The sequence below is a fragment of the Muntiacus reevesi genome, chromosome 22, assembly GCF_963930625.1.
Source record: "Muntiacus reevesi chromosome 22, mMunRee1.1, whole genome shotgun sequence".
Taxonomy (NCBI): domain Eukaryota; kingdom Metazoa; phylum Chordata; class Mammalia; order Artiodactyla; family Cervidae; genus Muntiacus; species Muntiacus reevesi.
Window position 1 is genome coordinate 14,485,711 of NC_089270.1, and position 21,308 is coordinate 14,507,018.

A 21,308-nucleotide genomic window follows, 5' to 3' on the forward strand; every position below is an offset into this window, starting at 1 on the left:
GGAGCTTTTTGTTTGTTTATTTGCTTAACAACATATCAGTTTTTTATTTATTTATTTGACTGCACCAGGTCTTAGTTGACTATGAGGGCTACTCCTTTTCTTCCAAGGGATTCTTGCCCACAGTAAGTAGATATATTGGTTATCTAAATTAAATTTGCCCATATCCATCCATTTTAGTTCACTGATTCCTAAAATGTCAGTGTTCACTCTTGCCAACTCTTGTTTGACCCCTTCCAATTTACCTTGATTCATGGATCTAACATTCCAGGTTCCTAGGCAATATTGTTCTTTACAGCACCAGACTTTACTTTCACCACCAGACATATTCACAACTGGGCTTTGTTTCCGCTTTGGTTCAGCCTCTTCATTCCTTCTGGAGTTATTTCTCCACTCTTCTCTAGTAGCATATTGGGCACCTACCGACCTAGGGAGTTCACCTTTCAGAGTTGTATCTCTTTGCCTTTTCATACTGTTCATGGTTATGAAATTGAAGAAAGTGGAGAAAACCACTAGACCATTCAGGTATGACCTGAATCAAATCCCTTATGGCTATACAGTGGAAGTGCAAAATAGATTTAAGGGGCTAGATCTGATAGACAGAGTGCCTGATGAACTATGGATGGAGGTCCATGACATTGTACAGGAGACAGAAATCAAGACCATCCCCAAGAAAAAGAAATGCAAAATAGCAAAATGGCTCTCTGAAGAGGCATTACAAATAGCTGTGAAAAAAGGGAAGCAAAAAGCAAAGGAGAAAAGGAAAGATATACCCATCTGAATGCAGAGTTCCAAAGAATAGCAAGGAGAGATAAGAAAGTCTTCCTTGGTGATTAATGCAAAGAAATCAAGGAAAACAATAGAATGAGAAAGACTAGAGATCTCTTCAAGAAAATTAGAGATACCAAGGGAACATTTCACACAAATATGGGCTCGATAAAGGACAGAAATAGTATGGACCTAAGAGATGCAGAAGATATTAAGAGGAGGTGGCAAGAATACACAGAAGAACTGTACAAAAGAGATCTTCACAACCCAGATAATCATGATGGTGTGATCACTCACCTAGAGCCAGACATCCTAGAATGTGAAGTCAAGTGGGCCTTAGGAAGCATCACTATGAACAAAGCTAGTGGAGGTGATGGAATTCCAGTTGAGCTCTTTCAAATCCTGAAAGATGATGCTGTGAAAGTGCTGCACTCAATATGTCACCAAATTTGGAAAACTCAGCAGTGGCCACAGGACTGGAAAAGATCAGTTTTCATTCCAATCCCAAAGAAAGGCAATCCCAAAGAATGCTCAAACTACTGCACAATTGCACTCATCTCACACGCTAGTAAAGTAATGCTTAAAATTCTCCAAGCCAGGCTTCAGCAATATGTGAACCGTGAACTTCCGGATGTTCAAGCTGCTTGTGGAAAAGGCAGAGGAACCAGAGATCAAATTGCCAATGTCTGCTGGATCATCAAAAAAGCAAGAGAGTTCCAGCAAAACATCTATTTCTGCTTTATTGACTATGCCAAAGCCTTTGACTGTGTGGATCACAACAAACTGTGGAAAATTCTGAAAGAGATGGGAATACCAGACCACCTGACCTGCCTCTTGAGAAACCTGTATGCAGGTCAGGAAGCAACAGTTAGAACTGTACATGGAACAACAGTCTGGTTCCAAATAGGAAAAGGAGTACGTCAAACCTGTATATTGTCACCCTGCTTATTTAACCTATATGCAGAGTACATCATGAGAAATGCTGGGCTGGAGGAAGCACAAGCTATAATCAAGATTGCCAGAAGAAATATCAATAACCTCAGATATGCAGACGACACCACCCTTATGGCAGAAAGTGAAGAAGAACTAAAGAGCCTCTTGATGAAAGTGAAAGAGGAGAGTGAAAAAGTTGGCTTAAAGCTCAACATTCAGAAAACTAAGATCATCGCATCTGGTCCCATCACTTCATGGCAGATAAATGGGGAAACAGTGGAAACAGTGGCTGACTTGATTTTTCTGGGCTCCAAAGTCCCTGCAGAATGTGACTGCAGTCATGAAATTAAAAGACACTTACTCCTTGGAAGGAAAGTTATGACCAACCTAGACAGCATATTGAAAAGCAGAGACGTTACTTTGCCAACAAAGGTGCGTCTAGTCAAGGCTATGGTTTTTCCAGTGGTCACGTATGGATGTGAGAGTTGGACTATAAAGAAAGCTGAGCGCCTGAGAATTGATGCTTTTGAACTGTGGTGTTGGAGAAGACTCTTGAAAGTCCCTTGGACTGCAAGGAGATCCAACCAGTCCATCCAAAAGGAGATCAGTCCTGGGTGTTCATTGGAAGGATTGATGTTGAAGCTGAAACTCCAATACTTTGGCCACCTGATGCGAAGAACTGACTTATTGGAAAAGACCCTGATGCTGAAAAAGATTGAGAACAGGAAGAGAAGGGGCCGAAAGAGGATGAGATGGTTGGATGGCATCACTGACTCAATGTACGTGGGTTTGGGTGGACTCCAGGAGTTGGTGGTGGACAGGGAGGCCTGGCATGCTGTGGTTCATGGGGTCGCAAAGAGTCAGACACGACTGAGCGACTGAACTGAACTGTTCATGGTTGGCTCATAGTTTCATCGAATAGACAAGGTTGTGATCCATGTGATCAGCTTGGTTAGTTTTCTGTGATTGTGGTTTTCATTCTGTCTGCCCTCTGATGGATAAGGATAAAAGGCTTATGGAAGCTTCTTGATGGGAGGGATTGGCTGTGGGGGAAACTGGGTCTTGCTCTTATGGGCAAGGCCATGCTCAGTAAATCTTCAATCCATTTTTCTGCTGAAGGGTGGGTCTGTGTTCCTGCTCTGTAGGTTGACCTGAGGCCGAACTATGGTGGGGTAACAGTGACCTCCTCCAAAAGGACTCATGCCAGCACATCACACCTCCCAGGACTGAAGTAGTCAGTGTTCCTGACCCTCCAGCAGACAACTGTCAACACATGCCTCCAGCAGAGACTCCTGAACACTCACAGGCAAGTCTGGCTCAATCTCTTGTGAGGTCACTGCTCTCTGGTTCTCTTGTGAGGTCACTGCTCCTTTCTCCTGGGTCCTGGTGCACACGAGGTTTTGTTTGTGACCTCCAAGAGTCTCTGTGTCCCCAGTCCTGTGGAAGTTCTGTAATCAAACCCCACTGGCCTTCAAAGTCAAATTCCCTGGGGGTTCTCAGTACTTTTGCCAGATCCCAGGTTGGGAAATCTGTTGTGGGCCCTAGAACTTTTGTAACCGTTATGAGAACTTTTCAGTTTAATTGTTCTCCAATTTGTGGGTTGAACAGCTGAGGCTGAACCGTTCTGTGAAGACCTACAAGACCTTCTAGAACTAACACCAAAAAAAAAGATATCCTTTTCATCATAGAGGACTGGAAAGCAAAAGTAGATAGTCAAGAGATACCTGGAGTCACAGGCAAATTTGGCCTTGGAGGACGCAATGAAGCAGGGCAAAGGCTAACAGAGTTTTGCTAAGAAAACACAGTGGTCATAGCAAACATCCTCTTCCAACAACACAAAAGATGACTCTACACATGGACATCACCAGATGGTCAGTACTGAAATCAGCTTGATTATATTCTTTGCAGCCAAAGATGGAGAAGCTCTATATAGTCAGCAAAAACAAGACCAGGAGCTGACTGTGGCTAAGATCATGAACTCTTTATTGTAAAATTCAGACTTAAATTGAAAAAAGTAGGAAAAACTACTGGGCCATTCAGGTATGACCTAAGTCAAATCCTTTATATGGTGGAAATGACAAATATGTTCAAGGGATTAGAAATCAAAGACAGAGTGCCTGAAGAACTATGAATGGAGGTTCGTAACATCATACCAGAGGCAGGAATCAAAACCATCCCCAAGAAGAAGAAATGCAAAAAGGCAAAATAGTTGTCTGAAGAGGCCTTACAAACAGCTAAGAAAAGAAGAAAAGTGAATGGCAAAGGAGAGATAAACCCATCTGAATGCAGAGTTCCAAAGAATAGCAAGGAGAGACAAGAAAGCCTTCCTAAGTGAACAATGGAAAGAAATAGAGGGAAACAATAGAATGGAAAAGACTAGAGATCTCTTCAAGAAAAAGAGAGATACCAAGGGAACAATTCATGTAAAAAATGGACACAATTAAGGACAGAAATGGTATGGGTCTGATGGAAGCAGAAGGTATTAAGAAAAGGTGGCAAGAATACACAGAATGACTGTACAAAAAAGATCTTAATGACCCAGATATCCCTGATAGTGTAATCACTCACCTAGAGCCAGACATCCTGGAGGACAAAGTCAAGTGGGCATGTGGGATCTTGTTCCCCAAACAAGGATCAAACTCAGGCCCTCCACCCTTGGAACAGAGTCGTAGCTACTGGACCACCTCCTTACATCTTTGGGGAGCCCCTGGTAGCTCAGACAGTAAGGAGTCTGCCCACAGTGCAGGAGACCCAGGTTTGATCCCTGTGTTGGGAAGATCCCCTGGAGAAGGAAATGGCAACCCACTCCAGTATTCTTGCCTGGAGAATCCCATGGACAGAGGAGCCTAGCAGGCTATAGTCCATGGGGTTGCAAAGAGTTGGACACGACTGAGGAACTTCACTTTACATCTTTGGAACAGTCCTATCTGACAGGCTGTAGTGTCAGCCTATAGCCCTCAGTGGACAGTGAAGAACCCACCTGCAATGTGGGAGACCCAGGTTCAATCCCTTGGTCGGGAAGATCCCCTGGAGAAGGGAATGGCGACCCATTCCAGTATTCTTGCCTGAAAAATTCCAAGGACGAAGAAGCCTGGTGGGCTGCAGTTCATGGGATCACAAAGAGTCAGACACAACTGAGCAACTAACACAGACACACACACTCAGCTTTTAGGCTGTGCCTCTTTTTTTTCAATTGACATGATGAAACATAGTACAGAAGTGCTTCTCAGAAAGCAAGTCCAGACAGTACCTTCTCGAGTTTTCTTGTCCCTGTGCGAAGTTTTTATTTTCAATTGGCCTCGCTTCAAAAGCTCATGGGGTATCTAACCCATTAGAACATGTGACCAAAACCTGCCTACAAATCTTCACTATTTCACAACCTCAGCAACACCTAGATAACAGCTCATTCCTGAAGCTCTTTGAAGAGGAGGGCACATTGCTGAGACAACACAGGAACTGAGGCAGAGGAGAAAAGTACAGAGCAGAGCCATGAAGATTATCTTGGATCTCCTTTTGCTTCTGCTCATCATTATTTACTCCTACCTGGAATCCTTGGTGAAGGTTTTCATTCCCCAGAGAAGAAAATCTGTGGCTGGGGAGATTGTTCTCATTACAGGAGCCGGGCATGGAATAGGCAGGCAGACCGCCTATGAATTTGCAAAACGGAAGAGCAGACTGGTTCTGTGGGATATTAATAAGGTACTGAATTCATTTGCCCATCTTTTAAAGTTACCCGCCAGGGAAGGCCCATACAAGTGAGATGGCTGTTTAAAAATTATTTGACTTAACATTTGCTTATCTTTGTATTTTTCTTTTTCAAAGTGTGTTAACTACATTTCTTAGAGCTTTACACATGCTTTAGAATGGTTTGATGTCCTCATATGAAGGTTTGATAACAGATTCAGGAGCCAGGTTACTTCCAAACTGTTTAAATTGAATGGTCACTTAATTTCTCCCAGTCTCAGTTTCCTTCTCTCTGAAATGGGAATAACAGTTCACAGGATGGGCAAGAACAGGGGTTAACACACCATAGCCAGTGGGCTAAACTTGCTCCCAGAGCAGCCTGTTGAGCTAGGGACGTATTTTTTAAAGGGCTGTCAAGGCAAAAGCCAGATGAAAAACAAAGAACATGTAACAGAACCTCCTGGTGCCCGACTCTCACATCCACAGAATCCTAATATATTCACCATCTGGCTCTTAACAGAAAGAAGGACTAAATAAATTCCTATTTAAGTGCTTAAAACAATGCCTGGCTATAGGAAATGCTAGTTATGTTAATACACTTCCATGAAGAGAATCAGACTTTTTCCTGGGCATTTGTATTTTTTTTTTGTACTGATATTCGTAAACACTAAATTAACTACTCTAAACTGAAATCTTATATCATTTTCCCTAAATTTTTGATCTGTTTTTATTTTTTTTAATTTTTTCACTGAGTCACATGGTGTGCAGAATTCTAATTCCCCCACCAGGAACTGAACCCACACCCCTTACTTTGGAAGTACTGACTCTTAACCACTGGATGGCAAAGGGTCCAGGGTCTCCTAAACTTATTAATTCTGACTCGACCATGCAAATATTCACAGAAAAAATGCTTACAGAATTTTAGGATTGGAAAAAAATTAATCAGTTTTTTTTTTTTTTTGAGAGTGTTTCTACAAATCACAGTGAGATTTTAGTTGCCATATGCTAATGTTCTTTGCCAATAATGTCTAATTGGCACCTGTTTTCTTAAGACCTTCAGAAATGTCTTTTGAATTTAGAAAACTAGTTCTCTAGTTCTTTCTATTCAGTAAATAATAATACACACAAATATATTTTTATATAACAGATATGAGCACTTATAAATAAGCTGATACACATAAAAGTTATTTGGCATCAGTTTGGTCCTTGAAGAGATTTCAACACACTTTCAAGAAAAGGACAAGAATTTATAAATTGAGAAAATGACTGCTTGCTGTTCTCAGGTGTTTATAAAATAAATAAATAAATAAATAAGTATAAATTCATGAGAAGGGCTTCATGAAATTTAAACTCTGGATCCATCCAGATGTATATTTGGGAGAAAGACCTGACATTTATTATGCATTTGTAAAATCCCAATGATAAGAAGTAAAAATGACTTATTTAAGATTCTGTCTGAAGGATGGGTCACCTAGCCTCGCAGGGTTTCTTTGAGTCCTTGCATTTTTATGGTTGAATATTTAAGATATTACATGATTCACTCTAAGGCTGTAAGTGTGACTCAGATCTACTTTAACTATCAACTGTCTTTCTGTTATGCTGGCTTCTTTTGCCTTATACAACAAGTCATGTTAACGGTTTATTCACATTAAATCTGAACCGTGACAAGTGGAGTACACACCACATGCTGGAGCTGAAGCAAGCATTTTGCTTATGAAGACAAGACTTTACATCTTGCAGTTTTCTAGCTCAGCATCTGATGAAAACTTAGACTACTAATAGCTCTCGACTGACCTTGACTCTAGAGACAAAAGAGTGTCATCTTGTAATCTGCAACGAACAAGCTCCCAGCTAAAACCCAAATAGTGAGTCTCCTGACCTCCTCCTTTATACCTCTGAAACTCCTCAGAAATCCGTGAGGGACAATGACCTTGGATGAAGGATATATACTTTTTCCTTCCATACAAACCACTCAACTCTGCCTATTATTATTGTTTCATATTATTAGTCATCCCTACTGGAAAAGGAAAACCACTCAACACTCACTCGGGGACAGCCCCAAATAACCACCACACCACTAACATCCCCACATGCTCAAAGGGCTTTCAAGACATCCTGACTTTTCATCACAGAGAAGAGCTAACAAATTCTGAAAGGAAAAGAGGATAATTTTAAATAGTTTATAATCTTCTTTATGAAATTCAACAGATGTCAAAGCTTGAAAAGAATGCTAATTTTCCAGAAATGCAGGTTAAGAAGCATCAGGGTGACTTTATTTTAGGAAAGAGGTCTTTGAATTTAGGCTGAAAATGAGTTCCTCTGTCTCTATGTCCTGGAGTTACATGCAAAGCAGTTACACAGACGAGAATCCATCCCATGGCCTTTGCCCATTTTCACTCCAGGACATCTGAAGAATATAATCTTATGCCCCTGAGAGTAGCAGCATAGTCTGTATATGAAAGGTTTGCTCAAATAAGGATCCTTCTTCCTCCTTCCCTTCTAGAGGATTAAAACAGAATTGTCGAGAAAATTCTGATGGGCAGAGGTATATAGTTTAAAATTACCACTTGTTTAGAATTTATGCTTTATTACATAATTGGTGCTCGACAAATATATGGTAGATATGCAGTTGATTTTTCTTTTCTTCTCCATACTCAAACATCTCCCTTCATGACACCACAAAGAGCAATATCTCTCAAGCATGTTCTTTAAGCTGTGAGAATACAACAAAACAAGGTGGAAACATGAGACTAATATGAGCCTTCCTTGGCAGAAAAGCCAGGTTACGACCTCTGCAAGTTAGTCAACCAGCGTCTCTCATGAAATTTGCTCACAAACAAGGAGGAAATTTCAATTTTTTTTTTTTTTTAATTTTGACTGCACAGGCTTTTGTTGCAGCAAGCTTTCTCTAGTTTTGGTGGGGTTTCTCTACATGCTCCACAGCATGTGGGATCTTAGTTCCCCAATCAGGGATTAAATCTGCGTCCCCTGCATTGGAAGGCAGATTCTTAACCATGGGACCACCAGGGAAGTCCTCTGAATTTTAATCTTTGAAAAAATTTAATCTCAGCTATTTTCTACCTCCCTCTTGTCTACTCACTGACCTACACCTTTCATAAATTGGTTTTTTTCCCCAATTACAGCATGGTGTTGAGGAAACTGCAGCAGAATGCCGAAAACTAGGGGCCACTACACATGTGTTTGTGGTAGACTGCAGTAACAGAGAAGAGATTTACAGCTCTGTAAACCAGGTGAGACTTCAGGGTACAAATTTCTTCCCGTGGTTTTAAGTCCCTTTCCATGAAATATGAAAATGTTCTTTCTGACAGCCTAATTTAAATTAGATTTTTTTTTTAGCCTCTGCTAACTGAGGTAGCTGTGTTTACAAAGAAGGACATACACTTTTTCTTCCATATGATCCACTCAACTTTGCCTATTGTTATTGTTTCATGTTATTAGTCAGTTTCATTCTGATCAGAAGTTCGATCAATAGTACAGAGCGAAAGAACAAAGGTTTATCACCAGGGGAAAGGCTCATGTTCTAGTCTTCCTTTTAGTCCTATCACCTTTACAGAAGTTCCTTTACTTTTTGCTTTAATTATCTCCTCTTTGGGATTTTACAGGGAAAATAAATATTAAATGATGGAAATGTCTATCAACATCCTTGGTTCAAGCAAGTAGATAGACATTTCCACCCTTTAATTTAATCCCTACAATAACTCTATAAACCTCATTTGACTGATGAGCAAATTGAGATTCAAAGAGGTGAAATCATCCAGTTCTAATTTGCCATCTCTTTGTTCCTGCTGGCTGTCACTTTTGCATTTTGTAATTTTTGGCTACGGTCTGCTCATTTCCCTTGGCACTTTATCTGTGAGAATTTCTTGAGGCCTAAGTTATAGTTGGATTCCTCCAAACTACATTTTTGTTTGTTTAGGCTATTCAGTAGCATTATTGACATGGGATGACTTTACTGTTTTGGGAATTTATTATTATTTAGTGGGAGCATGGATTTGGATTGTAAACTTCTATGATGATGGCCTATTGGCAACAAATTCTTGAAAGATATATATTTTTTTCTTTCTTGACAGCATAGAATCAATAAATGCAATGAATCAATAAAAAAAAAAACAAGGAGGTGAAGTCTGACAAAGGTCAAGTAGCTAGTAGGTGGAGAAGCCAAGATTACTCAATTACCACTTTAAAAATATTTGGTAAAAACTGATATGTCAGACCAAGGTCGTGTAGCCAGTACACATGACCTAGGTGGTGATACTAGGATTACTCAATTAGCAGTTTTTAAATGTTTGATAAGAACTGATGTATAAGTTAATCAACACAAACACTAATTTCACTTTATTGGTAAGTTTCAAAAAAAAAAAAAAAAAATCTATGATGTACTGGGTACTGAAATTTAGCTGTTAAAAAAAAACAGTTTATCTCAGTTTTATGACAGTGTTTCCTTTGTAACCACTCTTTGAGCTAATGCTCTTTTTCCCTCGAATTCTGAGCGATCTCATCAAATAGAATAAAGAATCTGATCCCTGGATGATATTAGTCCCCAAACTTTGTATTTTTATAATACATCCAATGAACTTTCTATCTCTGTTCCATAATGTGCCCAATGACTGTTCTTTCTATTTCAAAAGGTAAAGAAAGAAGTTGGTGATGTAACCATCGTGGTGAATAACGCTGGGACAATATACCCAGCTGACCTTCTTAGTACAAAAGATGAAGAGATCACCAAAACTTTTGAGGTCAACATCTTAGGACATTTTTGGGTGAGTGTGAGTCAGAAACATCCCTAGGTTGTGCATGTCTGACAACTTCTCTTAAGGTACATGAAATTCATAATTGAGTTCACATCCTTCTGGATGGACAACTGCATATCTTTGCCTTAAAACAACAATCATCAAATACTGGTGTCTCTGACAGAAGGCGTCCTGGCACGCTGCATTCCACGGGGTCGCAAAGAGTCAGACACAACTTGGCAACTGAGTAACAACTGACTGAAGTGACCAGGGTTCAAGGAAACACAACTCACCAGAATGTAGGCTAGTTAGTCTGTTTCATCCACCAGTACCTACACAAAGCCTGGCACGTACTAGGCCCTCAAAAAGAATATTGGGTTGGCCAAAATGTTCATACTGGTTTTGCCAGCTGATGGCAAATCTGAATGAACTTTCTGGCCAACTGGATATTTGTGGCGTTTCTCTAAGGATAAGGCTTCCCTGGTAGCTTAAACAGTAAAGAATCTGCCTGCAATGCAGGAGACCCGGGTTCGATCCCTGGGTTGGGAAGATCCCCTGGAGAAGGAAATGACAACCCACTCCAATATTCTAACCTGGAGAATCCCGTGGACGGAAGAGCCTGGCGAGCTGCAGTCCACGGGATCGCAAAGAGCTGGACACGCCTGAGCGACTAACACTTGTTTGTTTTGTTTGCTAAGGATTGTCAGTGTGTGTCTTTTTGGTGCTTTAGAGAAAATACATATTGTGTACATTCCCTTGCGACCTTATGTCACAGAATTGTAGGACAAAGAGCTCCCTACTTGGGTTGTATAAGAGTTGGAGACTATTTTGAATGGGAATCTGGAACAAGGTCCACATCAGATTGGAGCTTAGAGATACGGCTCTACAGACCTCTTAAAATTGGCTGGTTTTGTGAGAGACGGAAATGTGCCTTTGTAGAGAACATTTATATGAATTAATCTTCCAAAGCCTCAGTGTTAGTGGGGAATCTAGAACAGAGCAGGATTCCAAGAGAGAAAAGGAAAAAAGAGATATGTTTCCTCATTTTCCCAAACCTTTTACATATGCTAATGAGAATGAATTATTATTTCCACTGAACCACAAAGAGACTTCATGCAATCGCTCTCTATAGCTGCACTACAAAACTCAGTGAACTAAAGCAAGAATAAATGTTTACTTTCCTCTCATAGTTTCTGTGGGTCAGGAATTTGGGTGTGCTGTGGTTTAGCAGTTCTGGCTCTATGAATTTGCATAGGGTCTACAGGGTGAACTTATAAAATTCTCATAAAATAGTATTGATATTTCTCATAAAACAGAAAGCTTTTTGGAGGTAAAGAAAGACTTTTTGTTTCCTATGGCATCAATATATGATGCACAATATTACAAATAGGAGATCCTAAACCTAATCATGTTGCCTAATGACTGTGGGTCAGTACAGGACTCAGATTTTTCTACTGAAACTGACATAGCTACACAGGGTTTTAACTCTTCTTGTTAGAAAGCTAAAGTCCCAAACCAAAGAAATCACAAGATATAAGATTACCATCTGGAATTTTTTCAGTTCTGAAAACTCTTGAGTTTTTCCCTTAATAACATTGTTGGATCCATAAAAGAGAGTTTATGGATTCCCTCTGAAGGGAAGGAAAAGGATATTAGGATGAGTTTTTGGCATGTGGTACATGGTATACAGCACTCAGTGTCAGCTTAAACCAGTCATTCCAATCATTTTTCATTTCTATAACTGATAGAGAAGTAATCATGGAATCTTGGCACATATTTCATTTCATTGTAAAAGTTGTCTCAAAAGACATTTTGTCTTAAAAATAAAACCACCATGGTAACAGCAACCCTATATGCAAGGCAGCAAAAGAGACACCGATGCAAAGAACAGATCAAAGAGCTATGGATTTGATCCCTGGGCAGTGAAGATCCCCTGGAGAAGGGTGTGGCAACCTCTTACAAGTTTAAAAATATGTAATACTTCATATATATATGAAGTGGGAGAAGCTGAGGGTGGGATGATTTGAGAGAATAGCCTTTTCCATATTACCATATGGAAAATAGATGGCCAGTGCAAGTTCGATTCCTGAATCAGGGCCACTCAAAACTGGTGCCTTGGGACCACCCAGAGGGATAGGATGGGGAGGGAGGTGGGAGGGAGGTTCAGGATGAGGGGATACATGTGCACCTGTGGCTGATTCATGTCGATACATGGCAAAAACCTTCACAGTTTTGTAAGGTAATTATCCTCCAATGAAATAAATTAATTAATTAAAAAAATAAAACTACCTAGTTGGGAAATCTGACACCTGTGTCATTGTTACTTCTCTCTCTGCAATGATTCTGAAGATCACAAAAGCACTTCTTCCATCGATGATAAGGAGAAACCATGGCCACATTGTCACAGTAGCTTCAGTGTGCGGTCACGGAGTGATTCCTTATCTTATTCCATATTGGTAAGTGTTACTTTCTAGCAGTGTTATGTATTTTCACACTTGGAAGCATTTGCATGCATCCATGCTAAGTCGCTTCAGTCGTGTCCAACTCTTTGAGACCCCATGGACTGTAGCCCACCAGGTTCCTCTATCCATGGTATTCTCCAGGCAAGAATATTGAAGTGGGTTGCCATGCCCTCCTCCAGGAGATCTTCCCAACCCAAGGATCGAACCGGCCGCTCTTTCATCTCCTGCATTGAAAAGCAGGTTCTTTATCACTAGTGCTACCTGAGAAGCCCCTTTAGGGGTTTATTAGACCTCAGATTCCAATCTGCCTAACAGGTAATTTATTTCATTTTTAAATTCTTTTCAGAGAACTAGAATTACGTTTTATTCATTTTTGAATCTTCTTACAACAAAAAATCAAATGTCTTGCAAAAAATAAAAACTAAAGAAATTTCATAGCAGGTAATTTGGATTTATAGAATATATATAGTAATTTGGAATAAACTCTTAAAAATGACTTCTCCTAAAATAATGAAATTCATCATCTTTTAAAATATTTTTAAATTTCTGAAAACTCCTCTGCATAGCAATGAAAGAAAACAGTATTGCCAAGCATGTTTCCATTGTATCCTGGAATGACTAGATGTCCATAAGAGAAATAAGGAATTCACAGGCTAAGAAGCAAAACATACAGATAAGTCCAAATGAACGTAAGTCTGTGCAATGGCGCTTATGCCCAAGAAAAGCTAAACAGAGTGGCTTGTGTCATGAGAGACTGTGTGTGTGTGAGAGAGAGAGAGGCAGAGAAAGAGAGAGTAAAACTGAGAGAAAGCCTCTACCATATTGAAAGATGCAGACAGCATAGTCCATGCTCTACCAAGGACACGGGCTTCCCTGGTGGCTCAGTGGTAAATCTCTACCTGCCAATGTAGGAGATGAGGGTCCAATCCTGGGTTGGGAAGATCCCCTGGAGAAGAAAATGGCAACCCACTGCAATATTCTAGTCTGGAACATCTCATGGACAGAGGAGCCTGGCAGACTACAGTCCATGGGGGTCACAAAGACTTGGACACAACTTAGCGACTAAACAACAAAACAACAAACAACTAGGACATAAAAAGAAGAAGGTAAGAAGGCCCTAAGGATTCACTCTTTGCAAAAAATCTTTTCTTTGTACCTCCTTCAATGGCATCTCATTATCTTTTTCCAGCCTTATATCAACCTCATAGAAAAATTTAATTGTTAACATGTTTATCAGTGGCTGGGGATGAATAGGTAGATAGTTGGTTTATTGTTTACCTGCACATCCATGTTCAAGGTTGAATTTAGTCACGAATCAAATTATTTCTGATGCTGAAAGTAGTCACAGATGTAGTTGAGTTTCACTGAAAGTTAAGGTGTCCAAGCACATACAAATGTTTATTTCAAGCTGCCTCTACCATCGTAAAACACAGATCAGAACTTCACAGATTAAACATGCAATATTGTTTTAATGTTTAGAAATGTGGAAACCCAATGGAGTAATAGTTTTCCTTTTTCCTTTTCCTTTAATAAAGCAGTCAGCCTTTAATTTTATTGTTCTTATTGTCATCTGGGTCAAAAATACAATTAACATTACATAGCTCCTTATAGGTAATAAAGTTATTATGCATATTACTTTTAAGTAATAGAGTTATTATGCAGTTTAATCCTCGAGACAGTCATGTATTTTACTACCAGCATTTTAAAGATCAGAAACTCAAAGGAAAAAGACAAGGTGATATGTTGAAGGTTGCATACCCCAAAAGTCTTTTTACTCCAGATGTTCACAGTGAAATTAAGAAGCCAGAGTGAACCTACATTTCAAGAGAGAAACCACTGAGAAAGTAGAGATGCATAGAATCCCACAGAAGCTTGTTAACACAAATATTAGTTATGTAATATTTCTAAACATGTTCTTCTTGATTCACATTTTTCAAAATAAAAATAGCAGTAAAAACTAATTAGAAAAAAAGTTTAGAGGTTGCATGGAAAGCTATGTGTAGGGTGGAAAAGTGAGCAGTAATGAAGTTGAAGTTTTATTAGAATTTATTCTATTGTTATCACTGCTACAAGTCACAATTCAGTGAAACCAGATCTGAAAATAGAGGACCAAGTGGAAGATTTGGGGGTTTGGCTTTTATTAGTTCTCAAGCAAAACCAACATTTTCTCCTCACAGAGAGTTGAAGAATGTGTTTCACTTTTCCTTAGCTAACAGGGATGGATAATTCTTTTACAGTTCCAGCAAATTTGCTGCTGTTGGTTTCCACCGAGCCCTGACATCAGAACTTGAAGCCTTGGGGAAAACTGGTATCAAAACTTCATGCCTCTGCCCAGTTTTTGTGAATACCGGGTTCACCAAAAACCCAAGTACAAGGTGAGGCCAAGATCAAGTTAGCATAGAAATAGAGCATGAGAAATTAGTATGAAAATTACATGAGAAATTAGTAAGAAAATTACATGAGCAATTACTATGAAAACTACATGAGAAATTCATATAAAATTACATGAGAAATTCCTATGAAAACTACATGAGAAATTCCTATGAAAATTACATGGGAAATTCCTATGAAAATTACATGAGAAATTTGTCGGTGGGTCAACTGAGAAAATAGGGGGGGAAATGGAAAAGGAAAAACATTTTTTTCTTATTAACGTTACTGAACTGCCTTTATGTTTTCACTTTGAAATTAGATGAACAAAGGGGAAAATGCTTTAGGGACTAGCAGGAGAGATCAGCTGCCAATGAATCCAGGCAATGGGTATTTTTTTTTCAACATTCAACATTATCACTTTTTATTTTTTTAAATTGGAGGATAGTCGTTTTACAAAGTTGTGTGGTTTCTGCCACACAACAACCCAAATCAGTCAACCCAAATCGCTTTACAAAGTTGTGTGGTTTCTGCCACACAACAACCCAAATCAGTCAACCCAAATATATATAGGGGCTTTCCTGGTGGTTCAGCAGTAAAGAATGCACCTGCAATACAGGAGATGCAGGCGACGTGGGTTCAGTCCCTGAGTTGGGAAGGTCCCCTGGAAGAGAAGAATTGGCATTCTACTCCAGTGTTCTGGCCTGGAAAAGCTCAAGGGCAGAGGAGCCATGGGGTCGCAAAGAGTCAGACACCACTGAAGTAACTCAGTGCCCATGATATGTACACACACACACACCCCCATGAACCTCTCTTTCCTGCATTGCACCCACGCCCCCCGTCCCCCGCCCCAGCTCATCACAGAATGCTGGACAGGGCTCCCTGTGTTGTATTGTAACTTCTCACTAATTATCTGTTTTACACATGACAGAGTATATATTCTGATGCTACTTTCTCAATTCGTCCTACCCTTTCCTTCCCCCACTGTGTCCACTCATCCAGCAACGGGTGTTTATTCATGTCCAGGAGAAAGATTCAACACCCACGCAGGTGCTAAGAGGGAGTGAGAATGGAGGTGGGCAGGATGGAGAGGTGCCTTCTCTTGGAACCACACCCCCAACATGAATGATGCCTAACATCCCCTTCTCCCCTTCGTGGTTCATCTTCCTCAAACAGAGTATGGAAAAGCACAGGAATCTGCCTCATTTCCACCATCTTCCTCCCAGCACTGACCACAGGACTGGCAAAAAGTCCTCCAGCATTTTCCAAACTTGCCTGATCCTAAGAATCATCACTTGTGCTTATATAAAAAGTAAATGTTCTTAGCCTCTCCCTTAGAAATTCTGACTCAGGAAACTGGGACGAGTTCTAAGAAGAACGCATTTGGTTTTGTTTTGCTTCGTTTACCACCGTATCAGGTAACTCTGGAGACAGGCTTGGAAAACATTGACATAGTAAATATAACCACATGCATTTGGTCACGGTTACCACCCTGTCTTCCTTTAAAATGTAAACATTTCTAGGAACAACAATACCCTGAGTTTCTAATCCCTTGAAAGTGATAGTGTTATTTGCCCAGTCGTGTCTGACTCTTTGTGACCCGATGGACTATAGCCCACCACGCTCTTCTGTTCATGGAATTCTCCAGGCAAGAATGCTGGAGTGGGTAGCCATGTCCTTCTCCAGGGAATCGTGACACAGGGATCGAACTCGAGTCTTCTGCATTGCAGGCAGATTCTTCACTGTCTGAGCCATAAGGAAAACCCTCAAAATGATCAAGGTGAATTTCTGCAAATATATATTTTGTCTGTGGTAAGGGAGGATCTCAGATCATAAGAGAGGAGAAATTGGCCCTGAAATAAGAGGAAAAAAAGCAGAAAGATGAGGATAAGGACCCTAAAATTAATATACCTGCTTCACAAATTTGCCTCAATTCCAGTATACATTCTGCTACAAGTTAACAAAATATACTAAGCTTGCTAATGTGAAGTCAGTTTATTACTGAAAGGGAATTAGTCCTAAATATAGTCATTCAAAAGAGTTAACAGGGCTTCCCAGGTGGCTCAGATGGTGAAGAACCCACCTGCCAATGCAGGAGACACAGGTTCAATCCCTGAGTCAGGAAGATCCCCTGGAGGAGAAAACGGCAACTCACTCCAGTATTCTTGCCTGGAGAATCCCATGGACAGAGGAGCCTGCTGGGCTACAGTCCATGGGGTCACAAAGAGTTGAACACAACTGAAGTGCCTTAGCGTGCACACTCACAATCGAGTTAACAAATTCCCTTTTAAGCTCAGTCTCATTAGAGTCACATACGACTGAGCATGCACAAGCCACATGCCAGATTTGAAGCCACTGACTCTGAAACCCTAAACCTGCTGTGTCATCTCTGGAACTGGAGCCAGTCCCTGGCAGTTGAATCATTAACTGAGTTAGAACACAGGCATTTAACAAGTACCCAACACCGTATTTTAGTGAATACCATGATACAATTGGGACTCTGGGCTCATTTTTCTTAAATAAGAAACTGGGCCCAATAAAAGCCCTCTTAGTAAGCATTCAGGCTCAGTGTGCCCAGAGGACCAGGTCTTCGGGTGGAGAAGGCAAAATAGATGAGAAGAGTGAGGCTAATGCAACCTCGGGGACTTTCCTAGTAGTTGAGCCGTTTTGACTCCAAGCTCCCAATGCAGGGAGCATGGGTTCAATCCCTGCTGGGGGAATTAAGACCCTGAATGCTGCATGGTACAGCCAACAAACAAACAAAAATAATGTGACCTCATGTGTGTGGGTTCCTAGGGTGACCCTAAGAGCTGACCCAGGCAATGCTGAAAATTTGGCTCTGGTCCCACCCAGACTCCCTGATTCTGAATTTCCTTGGCAAAGGCTGACATGTCCATATACTGTCAGGCTTGGCTTAGAGATGGAGTTGATAGAATCAGGTAGGAGAAATCAGGGAGGAAAGAGGCAGCACCCTATACTTCTCAAGAACTCATGTGTACTGTCTTGAGTAGAAGAAAGGTCACACCTCTCCAGTTGTAACATAATACTCTCCCCACACACCTTGAACTCTCATTAAACTGTAGTACAGGCAAGTCAGTACAAAACAGTCCAGCTTTGTGGGACACCGCCACAAGAAAGCAAGTGTACTTAGTTTGAATTTCTTTTCCTGTAGCTAACGAGCCCTGAAGAAAGGTCCCAAGTGTTTTCTTTCTGTCGTATGGTCAATTCTACCCATTAGGCTTCCTTGCCTCCTCTCCTCCTCTTCTATCTAATTTTGATGTTTTGACTGAGTGAGCCATGAAACAGAATGGGGTGTGAAAGTAGAAGATTGTGATGATGAGACATCATGGCGTGGGGGAGGGGAGGCAGGTGGCCTTTGTGCAGTGAATTCTGGAAACTTTTAAATCCTAACTGATGAAGAGATCATTTTCCTGCCTTCATTAATTATAAAAAAAAATAATAAAAAGAATCCAACTTTTTTTTTTAATCACAGAATATGGCCTGTGTTGGAGACAGATGAAGTTGTAAGAAGCTTGATAGATGGAATACTTACCGATAAGAAAATGATTTTTGTTCCATCCTATATCAATATCTCCTTAACAATAGAGAGGTAAGTACAACACAAGACACCTAAAATACTAAAACACTGATAGAGCTATCATTATGGAGAGAACTTCAGTTGTGAAAGTTGCCATGGAAACTCTCCATGCCTGGGGAAAACAGTTAAGTTGCCTCTGTTGTTAGCTTACCCAGTCTATAAAAAGAGAATGAATCATTTTCTCTACTACATCCACCATCTCCACCCAGTCTTTGCCAGAGACAAGAAAAGACAGTTTAAAAAGAATGCAATATGGTGAACTAGCTAAAAATAAAGAAGCCTGCTGGGGTTTTGATTAAGACTGCATTGAATCTATAGATCAACTGGGGGAGAATGAACATATTAACATTATTGAGTCTTCAAACCCAAGAGCACAAAGAACACAATATATCTCTTCTTTTTATTTTTCCTCTTTCTTAATATGTGTACATATTGAAACTACAGCATCATGTAGTTTTCAGTGTACAAGTCTTAACGCAGTTTTTGTAAGGTTTACCCCAAAGTATTTCAAATCTTTGATGCTATTGCAAATGACATGTTAAAAGATCTCTATTTTCCATTATTTGTTACTAGCATGTGTTTGATTTTTGCATTTTGATCTGTATTTAGCAGCCTTGCTGTACTCACTTTTAGTAGCTTTTTTGTAGATTCTGACAGATACTTTTACATAGATGATCATATTGTCTGCAAATCAAGACACTTTGACTTCTCTTTTTTCCCAATCTCTATGTTTTTTATTTCTTGCCTTATCACACTGGCTAGTACCTCCTGTTGCAATGTCAGAGAGGACTGACAAAATCATACATCCAAGTGTTGTCTCTGACCTTAGGAGGAAAGTAGTCACAATTTCACAACTCAGAAGGATATCAGCTGTAGATTTTTTTCATTTGCTCTTTATCAGGTTGAAGAAGTTCCCTTCTATTATTATTTTGATGAGAGTCTTCATCAAGAGTAGATGTGAATTTTGTCAAAAGTTTTACTGAATATATTCAGAGGATTGTTGGTCTTTCCATTTTAGTTTGCTAACGTAATGAATTACACTCAGTCTAAAGATTAAACTAACCCTGCTCTGTAATGTCTTTGACTTTTGGGTCAGCATAATACTTACCTCATAAACTGATTTGAAAAGTATTCTCTCCTCTTCTCCTTTCAGGAATAGCTTTTGTGGAATGGTACTATTTCTTTCTTAAACATTTTATAGAATTCCCAATGAAGTCATCTGAGCAGGTTGCTTAACCTCTTAGTTAAACAAGAAGTTCCTCAAAGGCAGTCGCTGCTTTTAAAGTATCATATTATAGATATGCAGTAAAAACTCAAGAAGTGGAGAAACTCATTAAATGGATTATGGTGCCGTTGCTCTGTGAACTCTTAACATCAGGATTCATTGACATTTACAAATATAAGCCTAGACCTTCATATTTCGGTCTTTACCCACATAATATTTTAAGCAAGAGTTTATTAATATAAGAAGGTGAGAAGAGTGGTATATATCAGTGCTTTCTTCATATTTGAATAATATTTGAACTGGGAGTATTAAAAGACACACACACACACACACACACACACAAAGAGAGAGATAGACAAAGAAAGAAAGGAAGAACAGAAAAAAAATTAAATGCAATCCAGACAACTCTCAGGTTATTTTAACTGACAACAAAAATGAACTTTGATGTCCAAGATTTTAAACTGAAAAACGTTCATCTTTTCTTTCATACAGATTTCTTCCTGAACGTGCCTTGGCAGCCATAAATCATGTACAGGATATTCAATTTGAAGCAGTGATTGGCCACAAAATCAAAATGAAATGAATAAATGAGCTCCAGGCTGAGATGTATGCACCTTAATGATGTGGAACTAAATTTAGAGTCAATGCTTCAAAGCTCTATTTCACATTTTTCAATGCTGTTAATATTAAAAAAAAAACAGGTTTGGCATTAGCAGTGGTCGAATGAACAAGACTAATCACCTGTCTTTCTGTTTCTCAAGATTATGCATGTAGTTTTAATAGATTCATTTTTCATTCTGTGCCTCTTAAAAACTTGTATGCTTATGTAAACATACTTAAGAGGTCATTTTTTTTTTAAGAGATTTCATTTCTTTTCTTTTCATTTAGAGGTGGACAAAGCTACCTCCCTGAGAGTAAATACAAAAAGAACTTATTTACACAGGGACGTTTTAAGACTGTTCTTAAAGTAAATCTGTAGCCTGGCCGCAGAATTCAGCAAGTACACAGTGTGAGCTAGCAATTAGAGACCAAGTTTAAGCAGATGGCTGTACTCCAAAAAAGAGACAGATTACACCTATGCAAATCAACATTTGGAAGCTTTCTCTAGCTTTTCCCTTTTTCGTAAGCCCATAACAGTGCCTTCTTACCTTATTCTGTTCCTGATATAGATTTGATATCCAAGAGTGTGCCCTTCACACTTTCTGCCCTTTTCATAGTCTCTTAAAATACTGTGACATTACAAAAAGTGACCCTCTCTTGAATCTCAGGGTATCTGAAATTTTAACCCCATGGTAACCTCTTTCTTTGTAGTTTACACTTTCATGTATCATTGGTACCAGAGATGTTTAGACAGCTTTGAGTTTCAAAAATGAAAGCTAATGCAGGGATGCTAGGCTGGCTACTTAATACTGTACTGTGGATCTGAGAGATGGAAGGGAAAATAGAGTTGTTGTTGTTATTGTTGTTGTTGTTTGTAAAATAGAAAAAAAAATCTGACTTCAAGTACATCAAGAATAATC

General features: G+C 39.6%; 1 protein-coding gene across 2 annotated transcripts; it reads left to right on the top strand.

Moving 5' to 3' along the window:
• The first annotated feature begins 5,062 nt into the window (after nt 1-5,062).
• On the top strand, nt 5,063-20,371 carry HSD17B13 (hydroxysteroid 17-beta dehydrogenase 13). Of its 2 annotated transcripts, XM_065914359.1 has the most exons (7): nt 5,063-5,397; nt 8,526-8,633; nt 10,032-10,163; nt 12,483-12,589; nt 14,833-14,970; nt 18,459-18,575; nt 20,281-20,371. In XM_065914359.1, the coding sequence occupies exons 1-7, from the start codon at nt 5,188-5,190 to the stop codon at nt 20,369-20,371; spliced, it is 903 nt and encodes a 300-aa protein (XP_065770431.1). In that variant the 5' UTR covers nt 5,063-5,187. The 2 variants fall into 2 exon arrangements, with proteins under 2 accessions (XP_065770431.1, XP_065770432.1); XM_065914360.1 differs by lacking the exon at nt 8,526-8,633.
• The last annotated feature ends 937 nt before the right edge of the window (nt 20,372-21,308 follow it).

Coding starts and splice junctions, on each gene's coding strand:
- HSD17B13 (XM_065914359.1), top strand. CDS start 5,188: ATGAAGATTATCTTGGATCTCCTTTTGCTTCTGCTCATCATTATTTAC. Junction 8,634..10,031: donor TTTACAGCTCTGTAAACCAG/GTGAGACTTCAG, acceptor CTATTTCAAAAG/GTAAAGAAAGAAGTTGGTGA. Junction 10,164..12,482: donor ACATCTTAGGACATTTTTGG/GTGAGTGTGAGT, acceptor ATGATTCTGAAG/ATCACAAAAGCACTTCTTCC.